Consider the following 27,360-nt stretch of genomic DNA (forward strand, 5'->3'; position numbering starts at 1 on the left):
AACTTGACCCAGGAACTTGAAAGGAAGCCCATTTGGGATGGTTTGAGAGGCAGCCTGTTTGGGGTTTCTTGAAAGGAAGCCCATATGGGGTGGTTCCATGTGAATATTTCTCCTACTCTGTCTTTCCTTCTCTCCTGGATACCATCTTTTAAAAAAGATCATGGCACTGAATTTTATATATAAAAAAATTCATCTTCATAGCATTTCTGAAAACACATGTTTTATTAACCCACACCAGTTTTTCCAAGTGGGAAGCTGCAGGTAGTTGAGGTTGTTAACTTTGGGAGGACAAAAAGACAGCAGAATATGTAAAAAAAAACAAATATATATATATAGGAATCATTCTTCTCACTAGTCAGTAAATGTAAATTATTTCAAAGTGAGCTAAAATACCAATAGGTTGTATTTGGAAAAGCAATGTGGCCTAATGGATAGAACACAAGCCTGGGAGTCAGAAGGACATGGGTCAAATTCCGGCTCTGCCACTTGTCTGCTGTATGACCTTGGGCAAGTCAGTTCATTTCTCTGGACCTCAGTTTCCTCATCTATAAAGTGGGGATTAAGAATGTGAATCTTACTTGGGACATGGACTGTTTCTAACCTAACTTGTATCTACCCCAGTGCTTAGTACAGTGACTGGCATGTAGTAAGTGCTAAAATTTTATTTAATTATCAAAAATAGCTTTATGTATAAGTCCAATTTGTGGGATATACTTTAGCAAATATTTTATATGTGTAAATGTGATTTGCAATTATATATTACTGGAAGATTATCCTGCCAAGGGGTTGTGAAGGCTCTACCACTATAGTTTCTTCTCATTTGGATAGGGCATATGGTGTGGATGTGGAGGGTGGAACAAGCACTGACCACTTGTATTTTACCCATGGAATAATAGATTTCCGGATTTGATTTGGAAGTAAGGGGTGGGATCCAATTCACTTAAGCCAAAGTAAAGCTGTTAGCCAGAGGAATCATTTGTAAAAAAAAATAAAAATCCAGTAGAGGTCGTGCGTAGACTAGTAGTGGGTAGTAACTTGCTGAGCCTAATGGTCATTTAACAGACTGGCCATCAGATGTCAGTACCTTCTTTAGCTTTAGGGCTGTTTGGAGACTGACAGAGAAAAGGCTGGTGACCAGGTAATCAGTCTCCAAAGGAGACTATGGAGTTTCAGCATTTTTAAAAAGAAAACAAAGTCTGTTCAGGATTACATGTTACTCTGTGAAATACCTGATAGCTATTTATTCGTGAGAAGCTTGGAGCTTCCCCTACAGCACAAGTGAGCAAACTCTTGAACTGTAGATGGCTACAATTTGAGAGTCATAGTTTTCTGTCTCTGCTTGATACCAAATGCATCTCCTAATCATGAAGCCCTTCAGACTTGGCACTGTGAGGGTAAAGCTATTTAGCTTTGCAGTCACAGCTTTTGGGGCAAGAAGTAGCTGGCCTGTCTTCATTCAATCACATTTATTGAGTGCTTACTGTGTACAGAGTCCTATACTAAGGTCTTAGAGAGTACAATACAACAATAAATAGACACATTCCCTGCCCACAATGAGCTTACAGTCTAGAGGGGGAGACAGACTTTAATAGAAATAAATATATTTCAGATATGTACATAAATGCTGTGGGGCTGGGAGAAGGGATGAATAAAGGGAGCCAGTCAGGGTGATGCAGAAGGGAGGGGGAGAGGAGGAAGGGAGGGCTTAGTCGGGGATGGCTTTTTGGAGGAGCTGTGCCTTCGATAAGGCTTTGAAAGGGGGGGAGGAGAGTCACTGTCTGTCTCTCTCCTTTTTCTGAAAAGGGGGCCCATGGTGGAGTGAAGATTACAGCTCCACTCGCTCTCTGCCAAGCAGAATGCAGCCCCACTTGGCCAGGGAACCATTAGAGTTCGCATAACACTGCCATCCCCATAGAGGTTGGGGAAGAAGTGTCACCCTCCTGAGTTCCTGGTCTGAAGCAGCTAAATGGTGGTGCCAGTCGAAGAGGAGGTGATACGTGAAAGCAGAGGAGGAGATGAAGCAGCATGGCATAGTGGATAGAGCACAGGCCTTGGAGTCAGAAGGTCAGGGGTTCTAATCCTGTCTCTGCCACTTGTCTGCTGTATGACCTTGGGTGAATCACTTCACTTCTCTGTGCCTCAGTTACCTCATCTGGAAAATGGGGATGGAGACTGTGAGCCCCACGTGGGACGGGGGCTGTGTCCAACTCGATTTGCTTGTATCCAGACCAGTGTGTAGTACAATGCCTGGCACATAGTAAGTGCTTAACAAATACCATCATTATTATATGTGAGATGACAGCAACATCAGGTTTGCTGCATTGGCACTCTAACACCCTCGTTCCCCTTACTTTTCAAATGAAAAGAAAGAACATTAAATTTTGTCCTCACACTCTCTCCATTTATCTTTTCTACTGTTTTCTTTCCTCTTCTTATTTCTTCTTCCCCTTTTCTCTTTCATTCTTTAATCTCCCTGTTTTTTTCTCTCTCCCTAAATTCCATTTAGAAACAGCAAGCTGACAAAGTTAACTTTAAATTATTATTGTTTTGGAATTACGCTCATTTCCTCCACTGCTGCTTCAGCATTTTTGTGTCACCTACACAGGAGGGTACTCACCCTGTAAGAACTCAGTTACTCCCTTCCAGTAAGATTTAGGTACGGATCTTTAAATACTATTGCTTCCCCCTACCTGTAATTTATTTTAGCATCTGTCTTCCCCACTAGATTAAAAGCTCCTCGAGGGCAGAAGACATGTCTAATTCCCACCTATGCATTCTTTCCCAGCACTTAGTACACACAGTGAGCACTTAATAAGTACTAAGTATTAATATTAACTCCCATGTGCTTAATACAGTGCTAGGTTCACAATAAGTACTCAAATACTATTTATTTATAATATTTGTTAAACACTTACTATGTGCCAGGCACTGTTCTAAGTGCTTGGGTAGATTCAAGCTTATCAGATTGGACAAAGTCCCTGTCCCACATGGGGTTCACTGTCCTAATCCTCATTTTACAAATGAGGTAACTGAGGTGCAGAGAAGTGAATTGACTTGCCCAAGGTCACAGCAGACAAGTGGAAGACCTATGATTAGAACCCAGGTCCTTCTGACTCCCAGGCCCGTGCTCTGCCCACTAGGCCATGCTGCTTCCTATGTGTCAAGCACTCTTCTAAGCACTGGGATAGATAAAAGCTAATCAGGTTGGACACTGCTCCTGTCCCACATGGGGCTTACATTCTAAAGTAGGAGGGAGAACAGGTTTTGAATTCCCATTTTGCAGTTGAGAGAACTATAAAATTGTAACTAATATAGTAATTGTGTTTAAATTGTTTTATTGGCTCTGCATACCAACTGCTCAAATGTTTCATTTTGTTTAGTTCTTTTACACAAAAACATTGTCTAAAGGATTGGGAGTGAAGAAAAGGGGAAGGAGGGGAAGAGAGAAGTTAGCAATATTCAGGACTATCAGTTTTCAAACCTTGCTGCTTCCTTCCTAGCAATACTGGTTCCATCACTCATTTATCTGTCACAGCCACTCAATTCTATGTACAGTTCCTGGTTATTGTCTACCATAACCTCCTTCTCACTGAATTTCCTAGTCTCCAGACTTTTCCCACATTTAAGGCATTCTGTCCACTGCAGCTGAAGTAATTTTCCAGGCTCTCCGCTTCATCCATGTCATTTCATCCTGGCAGCTCCCCATTGATTCCATCATCAGTAATAGGACAGTTCACCCCCTGTAGAGCTGCAGCCCAGGGCTATCCCTTCTGCCAAGATATCACAAATATGGAGAGGAAGAAGAATTTAAAAAGGGCTTAAGCCATGAGGCTATCCTTGTGTTTATAGACTGGTTTTTAAGACCTATGCATTAGGAGCTACCCACACTCTGAATTCACCTGCTTCAAGCTTCATACCTGTAAGTCTGGGCAACTTGGGAGCTGCTGTGGCTATGGGCACAACTGTCTTGAAGTAACCATAGTTGCCAACTTTTCATTTTGAGTATGGGGACATAAAGGGGACAGGGCTTTTAAGAAAGGAGCAAGTTGTTAGCCAGGTCACAGATGTCATCATCAGATTGGTTCAGTCTTTCCCTCCTGCAACCTTTCCAGGATGTTTGGAATGATCAGAGGAGGAATTGGCTCTCAGCCAATAGGGTAACCCCCCCCCCCACCACCACCACCATACTGGTGGAGAGAACACATCTGAGCTCAAGTGATAATGAGAGAAAGAAAAGAGTTTCTTGGTTTGAGTTGAGTGGAAGGCCTGATTCCTCCCCCGAGAAACTTAGCCGGAACCACTTCCTGTGGTAAGATACTTCCCTCCCTTCAAGTTATAGCTGGGATAAAAAGTAAGGGTAGTGTGAGTCAACTTGGTTATTAATGCTATTGGGGAATAATTTCAGTCTAAATGGGGGTTTTCAGGACTCCCTCAAACAGTTAAACCTGGGCACTACATGGTCTGATTTCAAATTTATTTCTACTTTAGGACTGATTTCTAGGTAGGTTATCTGTTCATCTGAAAAACCTATGGGAGCTGTAGATGCCTATTTGCAAAAATTCTCCCCCAATATTCTATGTTTCTCTCTGTGTTCCAAATTACATCCCATATAGTTATTTTTGTTTGGGAATGCAGCTCTGGGACCAATATGACCTTAGTTAGGGGTAGCTGGTGGGAGGCCTTAACTCCATACCTGCCTTGGGTGCTGTCGAGCTTGGGTTGGTCAATCCTTTTATCCCTAGTTTGATAGTAAACAGCAAAGTATCCCTGAATTCAGTCCACGGAGAAAAATGTTTCTCCTTCCCATTTTAATCCCAGTAGTTAGGGCTTCCCCTCTCAGGATGGCACCTGGAGAGTTTCCAGTACTTTACCAGTCTCAGTTATGGGAGGGAGAGTCAAACAAAGGCCTACCCATTCCATTCTTAGCAGTGGCTAGCGAGTGGAAGGCGATCTGCTACAAGTCAAAACTGGGCAGCAGAGGCATAGAAGAGAGTCGAGGACAGAGACTCAAGTTTATTAGGTGGAAGAGGACAATGGTAAAAGACTTCCATATTTTTACCAAGAAAACTCTATGGATACACTAACAGAACAATTAAAGATGGAGGTGGGGCGTTCTGGGAGAGATGTGTTCATGGAGTCGCTATGAGTCGGAGATGACTTGACAGCATAAGACAAGACAAGATAGGGCTTGGGGTGGGGGTGGGCAGGAAGGCATCTTAGAACTAAGTGGTCAAGAAGATTGATTTGGGGGTCTTCTTCTGACTAGTTTGGAGGATCTGGGATGAGCTGACTTTTATCCAACAGTCAGATGCCATGAGGGCATTGGTCCCCCATAGCCCCGGTAAAGTGGCACCTAAAGCCCCCTAGACTTCAATCACAAAGGCCTCAAGTCAATCAGTTCAGTTGCCTTTGTGGAAGTTTGGTCCCAGGCCGCCATTGAACAGATCAAATTCATTCAATCGTATTTATTGAATGCTTACTGTGTGCAGAGCACTGTACTAAGCGCTTGGAAAGTACAATTCGGCAACAGATAGAGACAATCCCTACCCAGCAATGGGCTCACAGTCTAGAAGGGGGGAGAGAGACAACAAAGCAAGTAGACAGGCATCAGTAACATCAAAATAAATAGAATTATAGATATATACACATCATTAATAAAATAAATAGAATAAATATGTACATATATACACTAGTGCTGTGGGGTGGGGATGGGAGTGGAGCAGAGGAAAAGGGGGGCTCAGTCTGGCAAGGCCTTCTGGAGGAGGTGAGCTTTCAGTAAGGCTTTGATCTGGTTGCTGTCTAAAGAGGGTTCCATGCTGGCTGACACCACTCTGTCTAGTATTCATCACTCATTTTACCCCCAACTCATTATAACTCCAACTAAGTTTACCTGTTTGTAGCACCATACCATCTTTTCTACTTAAAACAACTTCCTTGGTCCTTTCTTTCATATCGCCTCCCACCTGCATGTTTAGTATAAATCCTACTTCTGCCAGGAAAATTTTCCTTATGAACCTCACCCATTCTCCAACAAGCCTGCAAAATCCGTAATCCTTACTCCCTTTCAAAAACTAATTCTTATAATGACTGTATCTATAATATATCTGTAATTTATTTACTTACATTAATGTGTCCCTCCCCCTCTAGACTGTAAGCTTGTTGTGGGCAGGGAATGTGTCTACCAACTCTGTTATATTGTACTTTTTCAAATGCCTAGAAATACACAGAGTACCTGCTCAATATATAGGATGTATTGCTATATTCATATTAATGGTATACTTCTCCATTCCGCCTCCCCTAGAAAACTGTAAGCTACTTGATGGCAGAGAATATGTCTGTTTTTTAACCTTGACTCTAGAAAGAGCATGGGCTTGGGAGTCAGAGGTCATGGGTTCGCATCCCGACTCTGTCACTTGTCAGCTGTATGACTGTGGGCAAGTCACTTAACTTCTCTGTGCCTCAGTTACCTCATATGTAAAATGGGGATTAAGACTGTGAACCTCATGTGGGACAACAATCTGATTACCCTGTATCTACCCCAGCGCTTAGAACAGTGCTGTGCACATAGTAAGCTCTTAACAAATACCAACATATTGTCAGCTGTGTGACTGTGGGCAAATCACTTAACTTATCTGTGCCTCAGTTACTTCATCTGTAAAATGGGGATTAACTGTGAGCCTCATGGGATCGCAGCGGTAACAACAGGCACCCACATGTCTTTCTCTGCCCAGAGCACCAGATGCCATTCTGCCACCAGGACCAAGGCACAGAGACAAGGGCCGGGGACAGGTGAGTGTAACGCATAAGTGAGTGTAACGCATAAGTGGGTTTAATGCATAAGTGGGTAATGCATATGTGAGTTTAGTGCATAAGAAGGTGAAGCATATGTGACTTCAATGCATAAGTGGGTAACACATATGTGAGTTTAACGCATAAGTGAGTGTAATGCATAAGTGAGTGTAATGCATAAGTAGGTCTAAGGCATAAGTGAGCTCCTTATCTTCCCTCCCAAGCCCTGTCCTCTTCCTGACTTCCCTATCACTGTGGATGGTACGACCATCCTTCCCGTCTCTCAAGCCCGCAACCTCAGTGTCATCTTTGACTCGGCTCTCTCATTCACCCCACACATCCAATCTGTCACCAAGACCTGACGGTCTCACCTTTATAATATCACCAAGATCCGCCCTCTCCTCTCCACCCAAACGGCTATCTTACTGGTACAGGCTCTCATAATATCCTGGCTGGATTATTGTGTCAGCTTTCTCTCTGATCTCCCTTCCTCCTGTCTCTCCCCGCTCCATTCTATTCTTCATTCCGCTGCCCGACTCATCTTCCTGCAGAAACGCTCTGGGCATATCACTCCCCTTCTTAAAAACCTCCAGTGGTTGTCTATCAACCTCCGCACGAAACAAAAACTTCTCACTCTAGGCTACAAGGCTCTCCTTCACCTGGCCCCCTCCTACCTCTCCTCCCTTCTCTCTTTCTACTGCCCACCCCGCATGCTCCGCACCTCTGCCGTCCACCTCCTCACTGCCCCGTTCTCGCCTATACCGCCGTTGACCCCTGGGCCACATCCTCCCGCTGTCCTGGAATGCCCTCCCTCCTCACCTCCGCCAAACTAATTCTCTTCCCCTCTTCAAAGCCCTACTTAGAGCTCACCTCCTCCAAGAGGCCTTCCCAGACTGAGCTTCCACTTTTCCCTCTGCTCCCCCTGCTGCCTCTCTGCCCCTCCCTTCACCTCCCCTCAGCTAAGCCCCCTTTTCCCCCCCTTTCCCTCTGCTCCTCCCCCCTCCCTTCCCCTCCCCTCAGCACTGTGCTCATCTGCTCATTTGTATATATTTTTATTACCCTATTCATTTTGTTAATGAGATGTATATCCCCTTGATTCTATTTATTGCTATTGCTTTTGTCTGTCTGTCTCCCCTGATTAGACTGTGAGCCTGTCAGTGGGCGGGGACTGTCTCTATCTGTTGCAGATTTGTACATTCAATAGTATTTATTGAGCGCTTACTATGTGCAGAGCACTGTACTAAGCAATGAACAAGTCGGCAACAGATAGAGACAGTCCCTGCCGTTTGACGGGTTTACAGTCTAATCGGGGGAGAGAGACAGACAAGAACAATGGCAATAAATAGAGTCAAGGGGAAGAACATCTCGTAAAACAGTGGCTACTAAATAGAATCAAGGCGATGTACATTTCATTAACAAAATAAATAGGGTAATGAAAATATATACAGTTGAGCGGAGGAGTACAGTGCTGAGGGGATGGGAAGGGAGAGGGGGAGGAGCAGAGGGAAATGGGGGGAAAAGAGGGTTAAGCTGCGGAGAGGTGAAGGGGGGCGGTAGAGGGAGTAGAGGGAGAACAGGAGCTCAGTCTGGGAATGCCTCTTGGAGGAGGTGAGTTTTAAGTAGGGTTTTGAAGAGGGGAAGAGAATTAGTTTGGAAGAGGTGAGGAGGGAGGGCATTCCAGGACCGCGGGAGGACGTGGCCCGGGGGTCGACGGCGGGATAGGCGAGACCGAGGGACGGTGAGGAGGTGGGTGGTAGAAAGAGAGAAGGGAGGAGAGGTAGGAAGGGGCAAGGTGATGGACAGCCTTGAAGCCTAGAGTGAGGAGTTTTTGTTTGGAGCGGAGGTTGATAGGCAACCATTGGAGGTGTTTAAGAAGGGGAGTGACATGCCAGATCGTTTCTGCAGGAAGATGAGCCGGGCAGCGGAGTGAAGAATAGACTGGAGCGGGGCGAGAGAGGAGGAAGGGAGATCAGAGAGCAGGCTGACACAGTAGTCTAGCCAGGATATAACAAGAGCCTGTAGCAGTAAGGTAGCCGTTTGGGTGGAGAGGAAAGGGCGGATCTTGGAGATATTGGAAAGGTGAAACCAGCAGGTCTCAGTAACGGATAGGATGTGTGGGGTGAACGAGAGAGAGGAGTCAAAGATGACACCGAGATTGCAGGCCTGAGAGACGGGAAGGATGGCCATCCATGGTGATAGGGAAGTCTGGGAGAGGACCGGGCTCGGGAGGGAAGATGAGGAGCTCAGTCTTGCTCATGTTGAGTTTTAGGCGGCAGGCCGACATCCAGGTGGAGACATCCTGGAGGCAGGAGGAGATGCGAACCTGAAGGGAGGTGGGGAGGACAGGGGCAGAGATGTAGATCTGAGTGTCATCTGTGTAGAGATGGTAGTCAAAGCCGTGAGAGCGAATGAGTTCACCGAGGGAGTGAATGTAAATGGAGAACAGAAGAGGGCCAAGAACTGACCCTTGAGGAACTCCAACAGTTAGAGGATGGGAGGGGGAGGAGGCGCCTGCGAAGGAGACCGAGAATGACCGGCCAGAGAGATGAGGAGAACCAGGAGAGGACGGAGTCTGTGAAGCCAAGGTGAGATAAGGTGTGGAGGAGGACGGGATGGTCGACAGTGTCAAAGGCAGCAGAGAGGTCAAGGAGGATTAGAATGGAGTAGGAGCCATTGGATTTGGCAAGAAGGAGGTCATGGGTGACCTTAGAGAGAGCAGTCTCGGTAGAGTGGAGGGGACGGAAGCCAGATTGGAGGTGGTCCAGGAGAGAATGGGAGTTAAGGAATTCTAAGCATCGATTGTAGACGACTCGTTCTAGGATTTTGGAAAGGAAGGGTAGTAGGGAGATAGGACGATAACTGGAAGGGGAAGTGGGGTCGAGAGAGGGTTTTTTTAGGATGGGGGAGACGTGGGCATGTTTGAAGGCAGAGGGGAAGGAGCCATTGGAGATTGAGTGGTTAAAAATAGAAGTTAAGGAAGGGAGGGGGGCAGGGGTGATGTTTTTTAAAAGGTGAGCGGGAATGGGGTCCAAGGCGCAGGTGGAGGGGGTGGCACTTGCGAGGAGGGAGGAGATCTCCTCTGGAGATACTGGAGGGAAGGATGGAAAAGTAGGGGAGAGGGTTGGTGGGGAGGAGGGGAGAGGGGGAGGGGTGACTTTGGGGAGCTCAGATGCGCTTAGTACAGTGCTCTGCACATAGTAAGCGCTCAATAAATACTATTGAATGAATTGAATCAATGAATGACAACCTGATTACCCTGTATCTACCCCAGCACTTAGAACAGTGCTCTGCACATAGTAAGCGCTTAACAAATACCAACTTTATTATTATTATTATTATTACCACGGATCTATGCATCCTGTGAGCATTCACTAATAATTAGTTGACTGATGGACCAAGGTGTTCTCCACTTTGGGGAACTTTGTTTAATCTCGGCAGCTACAGCACTTGAGTATCCCAAGCAATGGGCAAGGGATGGGGGTGGTTTGTTGCCATGAGGGATCTGGACAAGCACTGAGAAGACCCTAAATTGGGGTGGGGGAGGGGAAAATGTGTAAATCGGGGAGGGGATTATGTTCATTATTGGGAGAAGTTTCTTGGTTGTGATGGGTTTGTAGCTAATAAAGGGATATGCTCCTCATTTCTCCCATTCATCCTCCCTTCTACGTTGCCTTGGATCTGAACACTTAAGTACTCGATGCTCATCCCAACCACAGCACTTAAATACATATCTTTATACTCGCCCTTCCTCCATCAGTAATTAATTGTATTATCTGTCTCCCCCTCCAGACTGTGAGCTCCTTGTTGGCAGAGAATGCATCTACAAAACTCTACTGGATTGTGCTCTCAGTGTGGCTCAGCAGAAAGAGCCCGGGCTTGGGAGTCAGAGGTCATGGGTTTGAATCCCGGCTCTGTCGCTTGTCAGCTGGGTGACTGTGGGCAAGTCACTTAACTTCTCTGTGCCTCAGTTACCTCATCTGTAAAATGGGAATGAAGACTGTGAGCCTCACGTGGGACAACCTGATTACCCTGTATCTACCCCAGCGCTTAGAACAGTGCTCTGCACATAGTAAGCGCTTAACAAATACCAATATTATCATTATTACAGTGCTTGACACACAATAAAAACTCAATAAATATCATTGATTGATTGAGTGATTGATGATCCTCACTTCGTCAGGGTTCTGCCTCCTGGAATGTGCCTCAGCGACTAGTCAGGAACCAGTAGGAAGCTTCAGTACAGAAAGACCAGTTGTGAACCCGGATCGCCATGTTTGGTCCCTTCAGAAAATGTTAAGCAGCAGTGCGATCTAGTAGATAGAGCATGGGTCTGGGAGTCAGAAGGACCTGAGTTCTAATCCTGTCTATGCCATTTGCCTGCTGTGTGACCTGGGTCAAGTCACTTCGCTTCTCTATGCCTCAGTTCCCTCATCTGTAAAATGGGGATTAAGACTGTGAGCCCCACATGGGACAAGAACTGTGTCCAACCTGATTACTCTGTATCTATTCCAATGCTTAGCATAGTGCCTGGCACGTAGTAAGCATTTAACAAATACCATTTAAAAAAAAAAAGTGTTGCCCTCACAACACAGTGTGAGGTCAGAAACAGAAGCTTCACATTCAGCCAATCAATCAATAGTATTTTTTGAGCATCTACTTTGTGCAGAGCCTTGTAATAAGTGCTTGGGAGATTACAATTGAATTAGAAGACAAGATCCCTGCCCACACAGAGCATACCGCTCTACCAGTGTGTCTTATCCTTGAACAGAAGGCTCTGTGATGTAAACAAAAGTCTGATTAGTTAATCATTCTAAGAGCACTTTTTAAAAGCTTTACAACTGATTTAACTACATTGTTGTGAACCCTCTGAGCATCTTAAATAATAATAATGATGATGATGACTTTGTTAAGTGCTTACTATGTGCCAAGCACTATTCTAAGAGCTGGGGTGAATACAAGGTAATTGGGTTGTCCCACGTGGGGCTCACAGTCTTAATCCCCATTTTACAAATGAGGTAACTGAGGCACAGAGAAGTGAAGTGACTTGGCCAAAGTCACACAGCTGACAAGTGGTGCAGCTGGGATTAGAACCCAAGACCTCTGACTCCCAAGCCCGTGCTCTTTCCACTAAGTCAAACTGCTTAATTTTGGATAGAGTGCCTGTTCCTCAAATTGGGGAAGCACTTTGTATAATCACAACTGCCTCATCTCAACCCCACCACCAAAACTGTTTCATTCTATGAAGCCTTCACTATTCATTCATTCGTTCATTTGTATTTATTGAGCGCTTACTGTGTGCACAGCACTGTACTAAGTGCCTGGAAAGTACAATTCGACAACAGATAGAGACAATCCCTACCCAAGAAGGGGCTCACAGTCTAGAAAGGGGAGACACTCAACAAAACAAAACAAGTGGAGAGACATCAATACCATCAAAATAAATAGAAACATAGATGTATATCCATCATTAATGAAATAGAGTAATAATTATGTACAAATATACATAAGTGCTGTGGGGAGGGAAAGCGGGTAGAACAGAGGGAGGAAGTAGGGGTGATGGGGAGGGGAGGAGGAATAGAGGGAAAGGGAGGGCTCAGTCTGAAAAAGCCTGGAGGAGGTGAGCTCTCAGTAGGGCTTTGAAGAGGGGAGGAGAGTTAGTTTGGTGGATGTGAGGAGGGAAGGCATTCCAGGTCAGAGGTAGGACGTGGGCCAGGGGTCGATGGCGGGACAGATGAGAACAAGGCACAGTGAGGAGGTTAGCGGCAGAGGAGCGGAGTGTACAGGGTGGGCTGGAGAAGGAGAAAAGGGAGGTGAGGTAGGAGGGGGCAAGGTGATGGAGAGCTTTGAAGCCAATAATGAAGAGTTTTTGCTTCATGTGAAGGTTGATAGGCAACCACTAGATAACCAGTGGATAATCTTCACTAGAGATCATCTTCACAGCCTCACATGTCCTTGTGAACAATCTGCTGTTGAATAGAAGTTAGGATATTTGATGAGGGGCTGGTGGATCCAAGGGAAGATTCTAGGTGCCTTCTGAATTTTTAATGCTGATTCTAATCTGATTTCCTCTCCGGCAAAGTTATCTTGAGCCATCAAGACAGTGACTGGCTTTCACAATTAGTATGACTAGGCTAGAATGATTGGCATGTAGGAGTTTTATTGTGAAGGGGAATAAAGGGCACAAATGATCCATACCCTCAGTCCAGTGCAAATGACAGTCTAATTACCTTCATGTCGATCACAATTAATGGGAAAGAATAAATCACCCAATTATTCTTGTTCCATCAAATCCTCAAAGGGACAGATTTTCACTGCACTTGGCTCTCCAGGAGCTATTAGGTTGAGAAGTTTGCCCAAGAGTTGCAAAGAAGAAAAGTGGATATAGTCATTGAGTTTAAATCCTTGAGTTTAAATCCTTAGGCTGGTTTGCCCCCCTCCTTCTTAAAAATGATATTAAGATGGAAACATATATTGAATTCCTAAAGAGAGATCTATATCTTCCCCTCTACTGATGGCTACTGATTTTTTTTCACCTCATCTGGTGTTTTTTTTTCCTAAGGGGCAGGTCTAGCCTAGCAAAAGAGAAAAATAATTCAGGCATAAAGCTCCCACATACTTTTTTCTGCATTACCTGATCATTTCAGGTGAAGGCTTTTGGGGAGCCTGAATCAACTGTATAATAATGATGGTATTTGTTAAGCACTTACTATGTGTCAAGCACCATTCTAAGCCCTGGGGGGATACAAGCTAATCAGGTTGGACACAGTCCCTGTCCCACAAGAGACTCACAGTCTTAATCCCCATTTTACAGATGAGGTAACTGAGGCATATCAATTCTCTACTCTACTTTGCTAGTTGCTAGAGTAGATGTGGATTCAGTGTGTACTTCTTTTGAGCGCCTAACCGTTTAGGACATGTCTTTTCAGGTAAAATCAAAGGTCAATCCAGCCCAGGATTCTGGAGGGGCAATGTAGTGGTTTCCATCCTTGGCATCCAGCCTCAAGGATATGGATGTTCCTTCTAGTATCCCTTTCTCGCTTCTTCTCCCAGTATAGACCTATCATCCCATAATTTATCTGAACCCTTTTTTGAATTTATTGATAGTTTCTGCCTGCACAGAGTCCTGTAGGACTTAATTCCACTTACCCCTCTCTGTGAAGAAGAGTTGTGTTAACCTTCAAGCTTCAATGGATTTTCTCTAGTTCTGTTACTCCCCGTAACATTGTGCAAAGAGTATTCAGCCTTGGATTTGGAAGCGTCGGTTCAGGAAGTCTGTATAATGATTAGGTGATAATAGTACCTCTAACTCAGCCTAGTACAAAATTAATTTTTCATTGCTGCCCCTTCCTGAGGAAAATCCAATTCTGAAACCTTTGGCTTTCATTTATGTTTTATAACTTGAGTAATTAGTAAGTAATAGCAATATCTGGGCAAAAGATGAGAAAAACATGGGATGAATTGCTGTTTGGGTGCATTTGTTTGTAGTCTAACCAGGAAATTAAGCTGCAAACTCATTTTTCATAGTAAAATGTGGTCTTGCCTGAAGTATAACTTGTCACTCCTAGTGAGAGGGAGGAATTTTCTTGAATAGGTAGAACACAGAGAAGGGAACTGTGTCATGCTTGTGTATTTCCCTCTTTGTCTGTGGCTCTTCAGGAAAAACCCTCTTATTCCATGGAGAAAACTTTTTTAGCTCCATCCATTTCCTTGTTAAAACCCAAGGAAAGCTCGCTTTACACAGCCCTGAGTAATGGCTCTGCTCACACCAGGAACTGAAGCCAGAATAGAAGACAGCCCCAAGTATTACAAAGAAGGGTTGAGGTTGAGACCCAAAGGGGAGTGTTTATGTGCCTGAAGGTGAGGTGATGGATATAGAGTGGGGGAGAGGGTGTCCCCTCTGGCTGGGTTCTTCTCAGAGGTCAATTATTCAGGACAAGTCTAAAGGGAGTGAAAGAGGAACAAAGATAAGAGAGGATTCAGAATGTAATTTGTTATTCTGGAGCTATGGGGCAGGCAGAAGAAAGGAAAGAAATGGGGAGGGAAAATAAAGAGCCTGGCACTTTTCCATTGTGCCAAAATTGAAATGAGACTTGATTTACAACTTCAACAAAACGCTATTCCTGTAAGTATCTTAAAGTACACTTTTTTTTACTTTTTTGGTGTTCTTTCCCACAGTCAAAATATGAACTTGAAATACTCTAAGGCAATTACAGCAACTTGGTAGTCAGTTTCACATTCTATCAGTTTATTTAATAAACTTCACTTACAAAGATGGCTGAACTCCAAGTCCAGAAAGTCAATAGAAATTACTGTTTTTTTTTCAAAAAAAGAGAGAATAGTAAAGGGCTAGGAGTAGCAGTGGAAAATGAGATACAAATCACTACATGATCAAAAGACAAAAACAGACTACATCTACAAACAGCAAGCATATTTCTGTTTAAAGCAAAGAGCTTGACAGTGTGGAGATCTGTTGAGATTTAGGTTGCGACGACTGCTAGATACATGCAGAGCCGTATGCCAGCCTATAATTTGCAGACCTTCCTGGGGTCATTTTGAAAGTTAGCATGAGGGATGAGAATGCAGTCTGCATGGGTTATGGAAAAGAAAACTCCCACTGCTGGGTGGTTCCAGAATTGGCCCAAACTGGAATTGGACAAATGGGGATAGTGATTCCCTAAGAATTCTTCTGAGGAATCTTGATTGTCACTGTCTTCACTTCTGTGTAATCTTTGAGACCATCTTCCCCCAGTTCTCTTCCATTTCCAGACTCCTTGAAGCCTCCGAAAGGGGTGTGACAGGTGACAATATTGTAGGTGTTGACCCACACTGTCCCAGCCTGCAATGCTTGAGTAACATACATGGCCTTGTCTAGGTCTCTGGTAAAGACTGCAGCTGCTAGCCCATATCTTGTGTTATTGGCTCTCTTGATCACCTCTTCAATCTTCTTGAATCTGAAGACAGGCTGCACAGGTCCGAAGATTTCTTCCTTGGCAATCCGCATACTGTCTTGCACGTCCCCAAAGACAGTGGGCTTGATGAAGAAGCCTCGCTCTCCAAAGCGCTCCCCCCCACACATCAGTTGGGCACCTTCCTTCTGGCCAATCTGGATGTAGCCGAGGATTTTTTCAAACTGCTCTCTGTCCACCTGTGGCCCCTGCTGGGTGTTCAGCTCAAAGGGGTTTCCAACTTTCCTCTGTTTGGCCTTCTCCACGGTTCGCTCGAGGAACTCCTGGTAAATGGACTCCTCCACATAGGTCCGAGACCCCGCACAGCAGCACTGGCCCATGTTGAAGAATAAGGCTTCGTGGCACTGTTCCACCGCGTGCTCCATGTCTGCGTCGGCCAAGACGATGCTGGGGCTTTTGCCTCCCAGCTCCAGGGTGACCCGCTTGAGGTTGCTTTCACCAGCTGCCTTCTGGATCAGATGCCCCACTTCGGTGGAGCCTGTGAAGGCCACTTTGTCAACATCCATGTGGTGGGCCACGGCTGCCCCTGCAGTTGGCCCATAGCCCGTGATGATGTTCACGACCCCGGGGGGGAAGCCGGCCTCTTTGACCAAGGAGGCAAAGTACAAGGCAGAGAGTGGGGTCTGCTCTGCGACCTTCATGACCACAGTGTTGCCAGTGGCCAGGGCTGGGGCCAGTTTCCAACCCTGCATGACCAAGGGGAAGTTCCAGGGAATGATTTGGCCACAGACCCCGACGGGCTCATGCCTGGTATAGCAGAAATGCTCCCCATCCATGGGGATAGTCTTCCCATGCCACTTGTCGGCCCAGCCTGCAAAATAGCGGTAGACTTTAATCACTTCATCTAGGTCCAGGCCGTAGGATTCTTGGAAGGGTTTGCCGTTATCCAGAGTCTCCAGCGAGGCCAGGTAGACGCGATCTCTCTCCACAAGGTCAGCCAGGCGGTAGAGTAAGCGGCCCCGCTCGGAGGCATCCATCCGACGCCATGGTGACCCCAGTTGGAAGGCTTCCCTGGCTGCTTTCACTGCCAGATCCACATCCGCCTTATCTCCTTCGGCTACGTGGGTGATGACCTCTCCCGTGGAGGGATTGACTGTCGGAAACGTTTTCTTGCTGACTGCATCTCTCCATTCATTGTTGATGAAGAGCTTGTCGTAGTGAATGTCTGGCTTCAGCATGGGGTTTGGGAGGTTAGCTGAAGAGGAGTAGGAGGAAGTCATGGCCCAGAGGCTGAAGAATCGTGGGGTAAGAAGACGAAGCATGATGCCTTCAAAGGAAAGACCACAAATAGTCATGACTTTTCATGTTCATGATTAAAGTGTAGGAGGACTAGAAAGCACAATTAAATATGTAAGATTTTCAGTCTTACTACAGTGTTTTGCCACTGCATGACGTGTAAGATTTTGGTTATTTTATTTTTCTCTTGTTATAGTGGGCCAGAGTCGGGGGTAGGTGTGCCTTGTAAACCGGGAAATTTAAAATTGGGGTCTTCCAAGCAGGCCAGGCAAATTCTCATGCTACTTGGCCACTGGGCAGAACTTCTGGATGGGGAAGGAAGGAAATGATTTCCAAGGTCACCAGGGATGGGTGACACCTTGCATGATGACACAAGGGGGTGTGTGAGATGAGAGAGGTGGTGCTTAGGAACAACCAGCCAACCTCTACTGCCCCTTCGCTTCCCTCCTAAAAATGTGTGGGACACTCAGAGGGCCCTGGGAAGATTCGTGAACGTTCTCCAGGATAATCTATCTTTGGAGGTGTCATGAGAGAGAGAGAGATCTGTATCATTTTGATGCTGCCTCCTTCCTCACCGTGCTGGAGTGAATATGGTGCCATTGATCCAGGGGATTCAAGTGTTCCCTTGAAGTGGAACCTATCCCAGTGCTCTCCCCGGTGGACACTCAGTAAGTATTTTGGCAATGCTGATGAACAAAAGAAAGGGAAAGCAGAGCATAGAGATATACCAAAGACACTTCAACTCCCCCCACCACCCCAATCGTATTTCTCTCCAAGTCAAAGGGAGATGGAAAGAAGAGAGCAGCAGAAGTTGCTAATCAAGTACCCTCAGCCCTCCTTCCCCGGAAACTTTTACCCAAAGGCAACAGATCTTGTTTTCAGATCAGTTTTGTTTGTCCAGTGAGGAGCCAAATAGTCCACTCAGAAGGAAAAAAAAAAAGATTGTCATTCGTGAGTGATTTCTGGAGATTTCCTTCCAACCAAAGTGGGGGTGGAAATTAGGAGGGAGGTAGATCGGAACAAAGGCGACCACAAGATGTGAACAATTTTACTCTTGGTGAGTGTAACTGGGAAAGGGAGAAAATAAGGTAAGAGAAAGTCCTGTCACACTAACTGATCTGGCCAGTGTTCACTGGGAAGGCTCTGCTTCTGATCCCATTAATGGAGCTGGGTGAATCATGTTAAATAATGTTAAAATTCAGGATGAGGCCTCATCACTACGACTTATGTGATCTTGTTTTAAACTTTGTTTTTTCACCCCTATCAATTTGTAAACATGCTCAAATTCTTGAAATAATAGTACCTTGCACAGTGCTAGAGAACTATAGATTTTTCTAGTGGTAATTTGCAAGGGTTTAAAGCCTTTAAGAGGATTTAAAAAACAAAAGGAAAACAAAACCAACAACAAACTATGCTATCAGAAATAGGATATCTGAAAACATCTACAGTTGAAAGGAGGATTGGTCTTCTTTACAAGGAGGCTGTTGAAAATTGAAGAGTGCTTGTGTTCTTAATCCGATGTATGAAGACAGTTAAGCAGAAGAATACTCCGGTTATATTTTCTGGTGTTGTTCCCACAGGGCTTATCCCCAAGCAAGCCCAAAGAAGGGGCCCCACACCAGGTGGATCTGGTGTATGTGTATTGGTTATGTCAGCACCACCTTCTTCCTCTCCCTGCTCCAAAAATACTTCTGCCCAGCTGGGAAGTGGCACCCTTACAAAGCCCTAGAAGGACCAGGAGGGAAAAGGTGTGGGTGAGGGAATTCCAGTAGGATTTAACTCTGTGGGAGCACTCCTGAAACTCTAGGAACTGCCTAAATGGAATTTTCTCCTCTAATTGTATCCCAGCCTTTGAACATAATTAACTAAGAAACTGACCAGAAACACTTACAGAACTGGAAACAAAGGATAATGCAGAAAGCAGTCAGGAGACAATTTCTCACGAAGCAGTAGGGGAAAAGCCAGTGGAGAGTGAACAGTTGAAGATTACTGTTAGGGAGGGAAGATGGGAGGGGGCAAAGTGTTTTGATAAGGTGCAAAGGAATGGGGTCTGATGAGCAAGTGAAGCGGGGTGGATTTTGAAAGAAGGCAGAAGACCGTCTCTATACTGTCCTCTCCCCTGCTTGAAACTCCCTCCCTCTTCACAGAAGGCTGACCACCATTCTCCCGATCTTCAGAGCCCTTCTGAAACCATATCTATAGTGGGCCTTCCCCCATTAATCTTTCCTCTCCCCACCCTGTATCCCCCCAACTGGCATTTAAGCACTTCCTGCCACATAAGCACTTACCACAACTCTTAAAACAGTTATATACATATCTTATAAACTCCATTACTGCTCCTATCAATCAGTGGTATTTATTCAGCATACTGTAACTGTAATTTTAAGTGTCTGTCTCCCTGCTAGACTGTAAACTCCCTGAGGGCAGAGGTCATGTCTTCTAATAATTAGGGTAATAATAATGATAGTACTTGTTAAGCATGTATTATGTACCAAGCACTGTTCTCAGCCTCGGGGTAGATACAAGTTTATCAGGTTCTATCTCTTGCATGCTCCAAAGCCTCCTGTACAATGTTCTGCAGACAGTAGGTGTTCAATAAATGCTTATGATTGAAAGAACAACCAAAAAAAACCCAAAACAACTAGGAAACAGTAGGTCAGAATGTTATTCGTCATTTTCCACTCATACCTTTACTGCTATTTCCAGTGCCTAATTGGTCCTGGAAGAAAGAGGTTTTACCTGCTGAGCTCAAAGGTTCTCAGACCTTAGCTGTCAAAGATACTCAACATCATCTCGAAGACAGTCATCAGGCATAACTGACTTGTCTTTTTGTAGCTCTGTTTCTCGCAAAGATTGAGCACCTTGAGGATGAGGATGATGTCTTTTGCTTCTGGTTGTGGGCAAGAAATATGTTTGTTATATTGTACTCTCATAAGCACTTAGGACAGAGAAGCAGCATGGCTTAGTGGAAAGACCCGAGGCTTGGGAGTCAGAGGATGTGGGTCTACCACTTGTCTGCTTTGTGACCTTGGGCAAACTAGTTAACTTCTCTGTGCCTCAGTTACCTCATCTGTAAAATGGAAATTAAAACTGTGAGCCCCACGTGGGACTACCTGATTACCCTGTATCTACCCCAGCGCTTAGAACAGTGCCTGGCACCTAGTAAGTGCTTAGCAAATACCATTATCATTATTATTATTACAGTGTTCTGCACCCAGTAAGCACTCAAAAATATGATCCCCTGACTGTTGTACTCATCCCCGAGTTCTTAACACAGTCCTCCGCCCCCAGCAGGTGCTCAATTAGTACCACTGATTCTCTAAGGATAGATGCAGCGGGGCTCAGTGGAAAGAGCACGGACTTGGGAGTCAGAGGTCATGGGTTCAAATCCCGGCTCTGCCACTTGTCAGCTGTGTGACTTTGGGCAAGTCACTTCACTTCTCTGTGCCTCAGTTACCTCATCTGTAAAATGGGGATGAAGACTGTGAGCCTCACGTGGGACAACCTGATTACCCTGTATCTACCCCAGTGCTTAGAACAGTGCTCAGCACATAGTAAGCACTTAACAAATACCAACATTATTATCCTCTGGGCCTCAGTTACTTCATCTGTAAAATGGGGATGAAGACTGTGAGCCCCATGTGGGACAACCTGATCACCTTGTATTCCCCCCCGCCCCCCCCCCGCGCTTAGAACAGTGCTTCACACATAGTAAGTGCTTAACAAATGACATCATTGCAGCGTGGCTTAGTGGAAAAAGCCCGGGCTTGGGAGTCAGAGGTTGCAGGTTCTAATCCCGGCTCTGCCACCTGTCAGCTGTGAGACTTTGGGCCACTTAACTTCTCTGTGCCTCAGTGAACTCATCTGTAAAAGGGGGATGAAGACTGTGAGCCCCACGAGGGACAACCTGATTTACCTTGTATCTACCCCAGCGCTTAGAACAGTGCTTGGCACATAGTAAGCACTTAACAAATACCAGCATTATTATTGAGTTTTTTTTTTCTTTTTTCTGGTTTCAGGACAGGACACTTGCGCCTCGGCTATTCCTCCTCCAGCTCATCTCCCTCCCCTCCTCCAAGCGAGGGCAGGGACTCTCGGCTAAGGTCCAACATTCCCTTTCCAGCTGCGCTGCCCCTCCCCCGCCCCCAGCGGGTTTGGGCGGGGAATCGAAGCAGCAGCTATAGTGTTAGGATTACTTTGCAGCGCTTAGAACAGTGCCTAGCACGTAGTACGCGCTTGACAAATGCCATAATTAGCAGCGTGCGCTGGCAGATAAGGGTGAGCGCCGCGGGGAGCGGAGGAAGGGGGAATGGCCGGGCAAAGGGACGTTACCTTCCACCGGAGCGAGGCCAGAGATGGGCTGGATCGGCTCGAGCAGCACCAGCAATCAACGGCTTCGGCTCCGCCCCAAGCCTTTTATAGCGCGGTCAATGAGCGTATCTCCTTGGATCTCCTCCCCTTATCGTCAATTCCTCCAACCCCCATCTCTTCCCTCCCCCTGGACTCCGCGTTTAATGGATTCTCCCTCTCTTTCCCTCCCCTCCCCCGGAACAGGGAAGTCCGGAACGTTTTCCTGGTGCCTTATCGTCACATCCAAGTCACGGCGTCCCTCCTCCCCTCCTCCCCTCCCACCCTCCCACTAAGGGCAACAAGTAGTACAGTGCTCAAGCGCTTAGTACAATGTTGTGCACATTCATTTATTCATTCAATAGTATTTATTGAGCGCTTACTATGTACAGAGCACTGTACTAAGCGCTTGAGCACTGTAGTAAGCGCTTGCACATAGTAAGCGCTCAATAAATACGATTGAACAAACGAATGAAAGAAGTAGCGAAGCAGCGTGGAGCAGAAAGAGCTCGGGGTGGGGAGTCAGAGGTCTTGGGTTCTAATCCCGACCCCGCCGCTTGTCTGCTGGGTGACCTTGGGCGAGTCACTTCACTTCTCTGACCCTCAGATCCCTCATCCCGTTGTTGGGCAGGGACTGTCTCTGTTGCCGAATTGTACATTCCAAGCGCTCAGCACAGTGCTCTGCACACAGTAAGCGCTCAATAAATTCGATTGAATGAATGAATGAAAATGGGGATGAAGACTTGAGCCCCACATGGGACAACCCGATTACCTTGTATCTCCCCCAGCGCATAGAACGGTGCTCGGCACCTAGTAAGCCCTTAAAAAATACCACCATTATTATTATTAATATTAAAGTCTGTGATAAGCCAGAACCATTCCCGAGGGCATTCTCCTTTCCCTAAAGAATCGGATCGAGACGGGAGAAATAGCATTAAATTGTTACCACCAAAACTGATGCCAACACCAACGAAATCCTCCCTTTGAGCCCACAGAGTTGTGCAGTTGGGTCCAGAAGAAAAGAGCTGGAAAGAAAAGAATACACTATATAGGTCTCCATCTCGTCTTTCTCTCTGTCGACCCCTTTGCTCACGTCTTCTCTCCGCCTTGCATGTCTGACAGATTCATTCAATCCTATTTATTGAGTGCTTACTGTGTGCCTGAGCACTGTACTGAGCACTTGGAGAGTACAATGACCACAGTTTCCACCTTCAAAGCCCCAGTAAAATCTCATCTCCACAGAGCCTTCCCTGACTAACCCCTCTCATCTCCCTACCCTATTTCCCCTCCCTTCTCTGCCGACTATGTACTTGACTCTGTCTCCCCTAAGCACTTTCATTCTTTCATTCAATCGTATTTACTGAGCACTTACCCTGTGCAGAGCACTGTACTACACCCTTGGAATGTACAATTCGGCAGCAGATAGAGATCACCTCTGCCCGACAACGGGCTCACAGTCTAAAAGGGGGAGACAGACAGTGGAACAAAATAAGTAGTCAGGCATGAATACCATCAAGATAAATAGAATCATAGATATATACACATCATCAATAAAATAGTCATAATATATACAAATATACACAAGTGCTGAGGAGAGGGGAAAGGGGTAGAGCAGAGGGAGGGTGTTGGGGTGATGGGGAGGGGAGGAGGAGCAGAGGAAAAGGGGGGCTCAGTCTGGGAAGGCCTCTTGGAGGAGGTGAGCTCTCAGAAGGGCTTTGAAAAGGGGAAGAGAGACTCACCCCACCCCCATGTGCCTATCCTTATACTAGGTTCCTTCCCCTACTTATAATTTATTTCAATGTCTTATCTCCCCTACTAGATTGTAATCTCCTTGCAGAGAGGGATTGTGTCTACCAAGTGTATTATATTCTCCCAAGTGCTTAGTACAGTGTTTGGCACACAGCAAAAACTCAATAACTGAGTTCTTAAATTAGAGGCAGCAGAGCCTAGTGGATAGAGCAAAGACCTGGGAGTCAGAATAACCTGGGTTCTTGTCCCGGCTCTGTTACTTGTCTGCTGCGTGATGGGCAAAGAAAAGCAGCTTGGCTTAGTGGAAAGGGCACAGGCTTGGGAGTCAGAGGATGTGTTTTCTAATGCCAGCTCTATCACTTGTTTGCTGTGTGACCTTGGGCAAGCCACTTAACTTCTCTGTGCCTCAGTTCTCTCATCTGTAAAATGGGCATTAAGACTGTGAGCTCCATGTGGAGCAATCTGTTTACTTCGTATCTTCTCCATTGCTTAGAACAGTGCCTGGCACATCGTGAGCACATAGCAAATACCATAATTATTATTATTCTCTCTGTTTCAGCTCCCTCATCTGTAAAATGGGGATTTGAGTCTGTGAGCCCCATGTGGGACAGGGACTGGGTCCAACCCAATTTGCTTGTATCCACCCCAGTGCTTAGTAGAGTGACTGGCACAAAGTAATAACAATAATAATAATAATGGTGGCATTTGTTAAGTGCTTACTATGTGCCAAGCACTGTTCTAAGCACTGGGGTAGATACAAGGTAATCAGGTTGTCCCACATGGGGCTCACAGTCTTAATCCCCAGTTTACAGTTGAGGGAACTGAGGCACAGAGAAGTTAAGTGACTTGCCCAATTCACAATGTATCAGTGTTCAGAGACAATATAGTCAGCCTAGAATTAAAAGAATACAAAGTATCAATTCTCAAAAACTGCAGCATCAATCACCAGGGAATACAGAATGAACAAACTCAAAGAAAAAAAAGCAGTTTCAGAGTAAAGGAATGGCAGTCTGAGGAAGAAGGAAATGAAATATTGAATCCAGGAGAGCAAGATGACAAAGGAATAAAGAGAAGATTGGGCAAATGTTGTAATACTCTCGGAGTAATGCATGCTTCTCCAAAAATAAGCTCTAATTCTGACCTTTAGAAACAAAATAAATCAGATTAAATGCAGTGGGTAAAGCTATGCTCTGCTCAATGCATAAACCTTGAGTAATAGTAATACTACTGCCCTCTAGATTGTAAACTCATTATGGGAAGAAACATGTCTGCTAATTCTGTTGTACTCTCCCAAGTGCTTAGTACAGTGCTCTGCACATAGTAAGCACTCAATAAATGCCATTGATCGACTGATTGATACCAGAGTAATGTGTTTAAGGCCTTTATGCATGCATCTAAAAAAAGCAAACCTTGAAATTAGAAGACAAGGATATATTTACTGCATGATGAATTAAGCTATTCAGTAATCCTTTTTATAGGTTGGCCTTTTTGTATTTTGAGAAATACACTTTAATCTGTAAGAAACACCTGGTTTGTGTTATCAAAATCGGTGAATAGCCTCTGCAAATGTTTGGATTAAAATGACTGAGAGAGAAAACAATGAGATAACTTTGGACTTTTTAAAGAATGGACAGAAGGATATGTCAGGCACTCGGGTTTATAGTGAATGTTAACTAACTATTGCTGATGATCTCAAGGTTTACTTTTCCTCTATCACCATTTTTGAGTCTTAGAAAACTGCAAAGACAAGGAGAAAGACTAAATTTAGATGGCATCAATCAGCTCACACAAATTGTCAGGTAAAAATCATGCATTTCCCTAACAATGTTAAGGTTACTACTTCGGTTCTATAAACAAACTTCAACCAAAAAATAAGAAATCAAAGATAGTCTCAGGGAAAAACATTTACAAACACACCTTTTGGGAAAGGGGATAAATCAAAGGATTGAAGTGTTGAACTAAGAACAAAACAAAACTGACCTGAACCTTTGCCCTAAACTCAAACTTTCTTTAATGTTTGAAAACATTGTTAATAATTCTTTTTAAAATGTTTGCCTTTTATCAGAAGTTCAAGTGGAAGTACGAAAACACTTTAAGGAAGAGGGTTCAGACATTTCCACCCAAGGTGCCTGGAGTCAGGAGCTCTTCCCACATCCTTCAGGAAGCAGTCTCTGATTTGATTTCCACCCGTCCCAAATTGGGTCATTCCCACAGCCTCCCTTAGCACTTATTTAGGTAGTGATTCACACATTGTACTTACCTAACCATTTGTTGTTGTTGTCATTTTATACCGTTGTGTCTGACCTATAGTGATGCCATAGACACATCTCTCCCAGAACACCCCACTTCCATCTGCAATTGTTCCGGTGGCGTATCCATAGAGTTTTCTTGGTAAAATTATGGTATACCACTGTCTCCTTCCGTGAAGTAAACGAGTCTCTGTCCTCGACTCTCTCCCTTGCCCCTGCTGCCCAGCACGGATGAGTTTTGACTTGTAGCAGCTTGCCTTCCACTCACTAGCCACTGCCCAAGCTGGAAATGGAATGGGTCTGCCTCTGTTTGAGTCTGCTTCCTGTCGTCGTGACTGGCAGGGTACTGGAAACTCTCCAGGTGTGACCTTGGGAGTGGCCTAACCATTTTCATATTTATTAATGTTTTCAAAATCTATTACTGTTTTTCCCCCTGCTCCCATTATTTGTAGATAATTTTGAACATACATTCGTATCTCTTCCTCTCTTCCATTAGATTGTAAGCCCCTTGAGGAAAAGGTGCCATCCATACAATAATCGATCAATGGTATTTATTGAGTTTACTGTGTGCAGAGCACTGGACTAATTACTTGGGAAAATACAGTACAGTAGAGTTGATAGTTGTGAACCCTGCCCACAAGGAGCTTACAGTCTACAGGGGGAGATGGGGATTATACTCTCCCGAGAACCTTTCACTTCTTCCCAGCTCCTCTTAAGCTGGATTTACATCCAACTGGAGAGAATCACTTGATAATAGGAGGCTAGACAGTGTCGAAGGGATGTAGCTGCAGAAGCAATCTCAAAACAAAGAGGATTTCTGACAGTACCTTGGTCAGTGGCTGCACATTATGGGAAGGGGGAGAGGAGAGGAATCTTTTTTTGTTATTTATTTATTTTTTTAATAGTATCTGTTAAGCTCTTACTATGTGCCAGGCATTGTACTAAGCACGGGGGGTTGATACAAGCTAACCTGGATGGACACAGTCCATGTCCCACATGGGGCTCACAGCTTTAATCCCCACTTTGCAGATGAGGTAACTGAGGCAGAGAAAGGTTAAGTGACTTGCCCAAGGTCACACAGCAGAAAAGTGGCAGAGCTGGGATTAGAACCCAGGCCATTCTGACTCTCAGACCCATGCTCTATCCACTTGGCCACGCTGCTTCTTAGTGGGCACAGCCCCTATCACTCACATTAGAGTGGCATGTCAAGGTTTTTTTTCCTGCCGTCCAAGGAAGTTAACACACTTAAGGAAGTATACTTTCTTGCCACTAATGGAGAAAGAATGTTGGATTGGATGGACCATTGTTCTGACTCAGGAATGTCATATCTTATGTTCTTAAGGTCGTGTGACACATGGTACATACAAAAATTCTATCCAAACATACCGATTACTTTAAAAGTTAATTTTATATTGGGAGGAGGTTAATTTTAATTTGTTTTAGTTTAGTTGCATAGACTTGATGCTTCTACAGAAGAAGTTTATGAATCTGTACTTTTTTTTTTCTGGAGACATTCTTTAGTAACAATTTTAAAGATATATTAGACAAGTATTCCAATCCGAATAAGGGAAGCACAATAACAAGGCACCTTTTATTTGTGGGTCAGCTGGGGTGTCAAGCTGCCCTTTGGCAACCTTCTTCTGGTCATCCACAATCGGATCCATCAGTCAATCTTACAACCATCCATAGGACCTGGGGAACTATTGACTTACATTCTCTACTATTTAAGCACTTACTTATCTACATATCTATCTTTCCATTTTCTTCTTATAATTTATCTATGCATAATTTATTTTAGTATCTGTCTCACATTCAGTGCTCAATAAGCACCACTGATTGAGTGGTTGATTGCTTGATTCTCCTGCTAGAGATTGTAAATTCCTTGAGGGCAGGGATGGTGTCTTCTAATTCTAGTGTACTCTCTCAAGTGCTTATTACAGAGCTCAGTACACAGTAGAAACCCCATATATTGGGTGGGGCATCTGGGGAGAATAGATGGCAGTAGGCTACCCAATCATCTGCCG

The 27,360-nt window shown here is 45.0% G+C and overlaps 1 protein-coding gene across 2 annotated transcripts; it reads right to left on the bottom strand.

Moving 5' to 3' along the window:
• Positions 1-15,013: 15,013 nt before the first annotated feature.
• On the bottom strand, positions 15,014-21,441 carry ALDH1B1 (aldehyde dehydrogenase 1 family member B1). Of its 2 annotated transcripts, none has more exons than XM_001519372.6 (2): positions 21,324-21,441; positions 15,014-17,022 (listed from the first exon to the last, which is right to left on the bottom strand). In XM_001519372.6, the coding sequence occupies exon 2, from the start codon at positions 17,015-17,017 to the stop codon at positions 15,464-15,466; it is 1,554 nt and encodes a 517-aa protein (XP_001519422.1). In that variant the 5' UTR covers positions 17,018-17,022; positions 21,324-21,441; the 3' UTR covers positions 15,014-15,463. The 2 variants fall into 2 exon arrangements, with proteins under 2 accessions (XP_001519422.1, XP_028911832.1); XM_029055999.2 differs by lacking the exon at positions 21,324-21,441 and adding an exon at positions 17,567-17,637.
• Positions 21,442-27,360: the final 5,919 nt, after the last annotated feature.

Source organism: Ornithorhynchus anatinus, chromosome X5 (genome assembly GCF_004115215.2).
Source record: "Ornithorhynchus anatinus isolate Pmale09 chromosome X5, mOrnAna1.pri.v4, whole genome shotgun sequence".
In the NCBI taxonomy this organism is placed as follows: Eukaryota; Metazoa; Chordata; class Mammalia; order Monotremata; family Ornithorhynchidae; genus Ornithorhynchus; species Ornithorhynchus anatinus.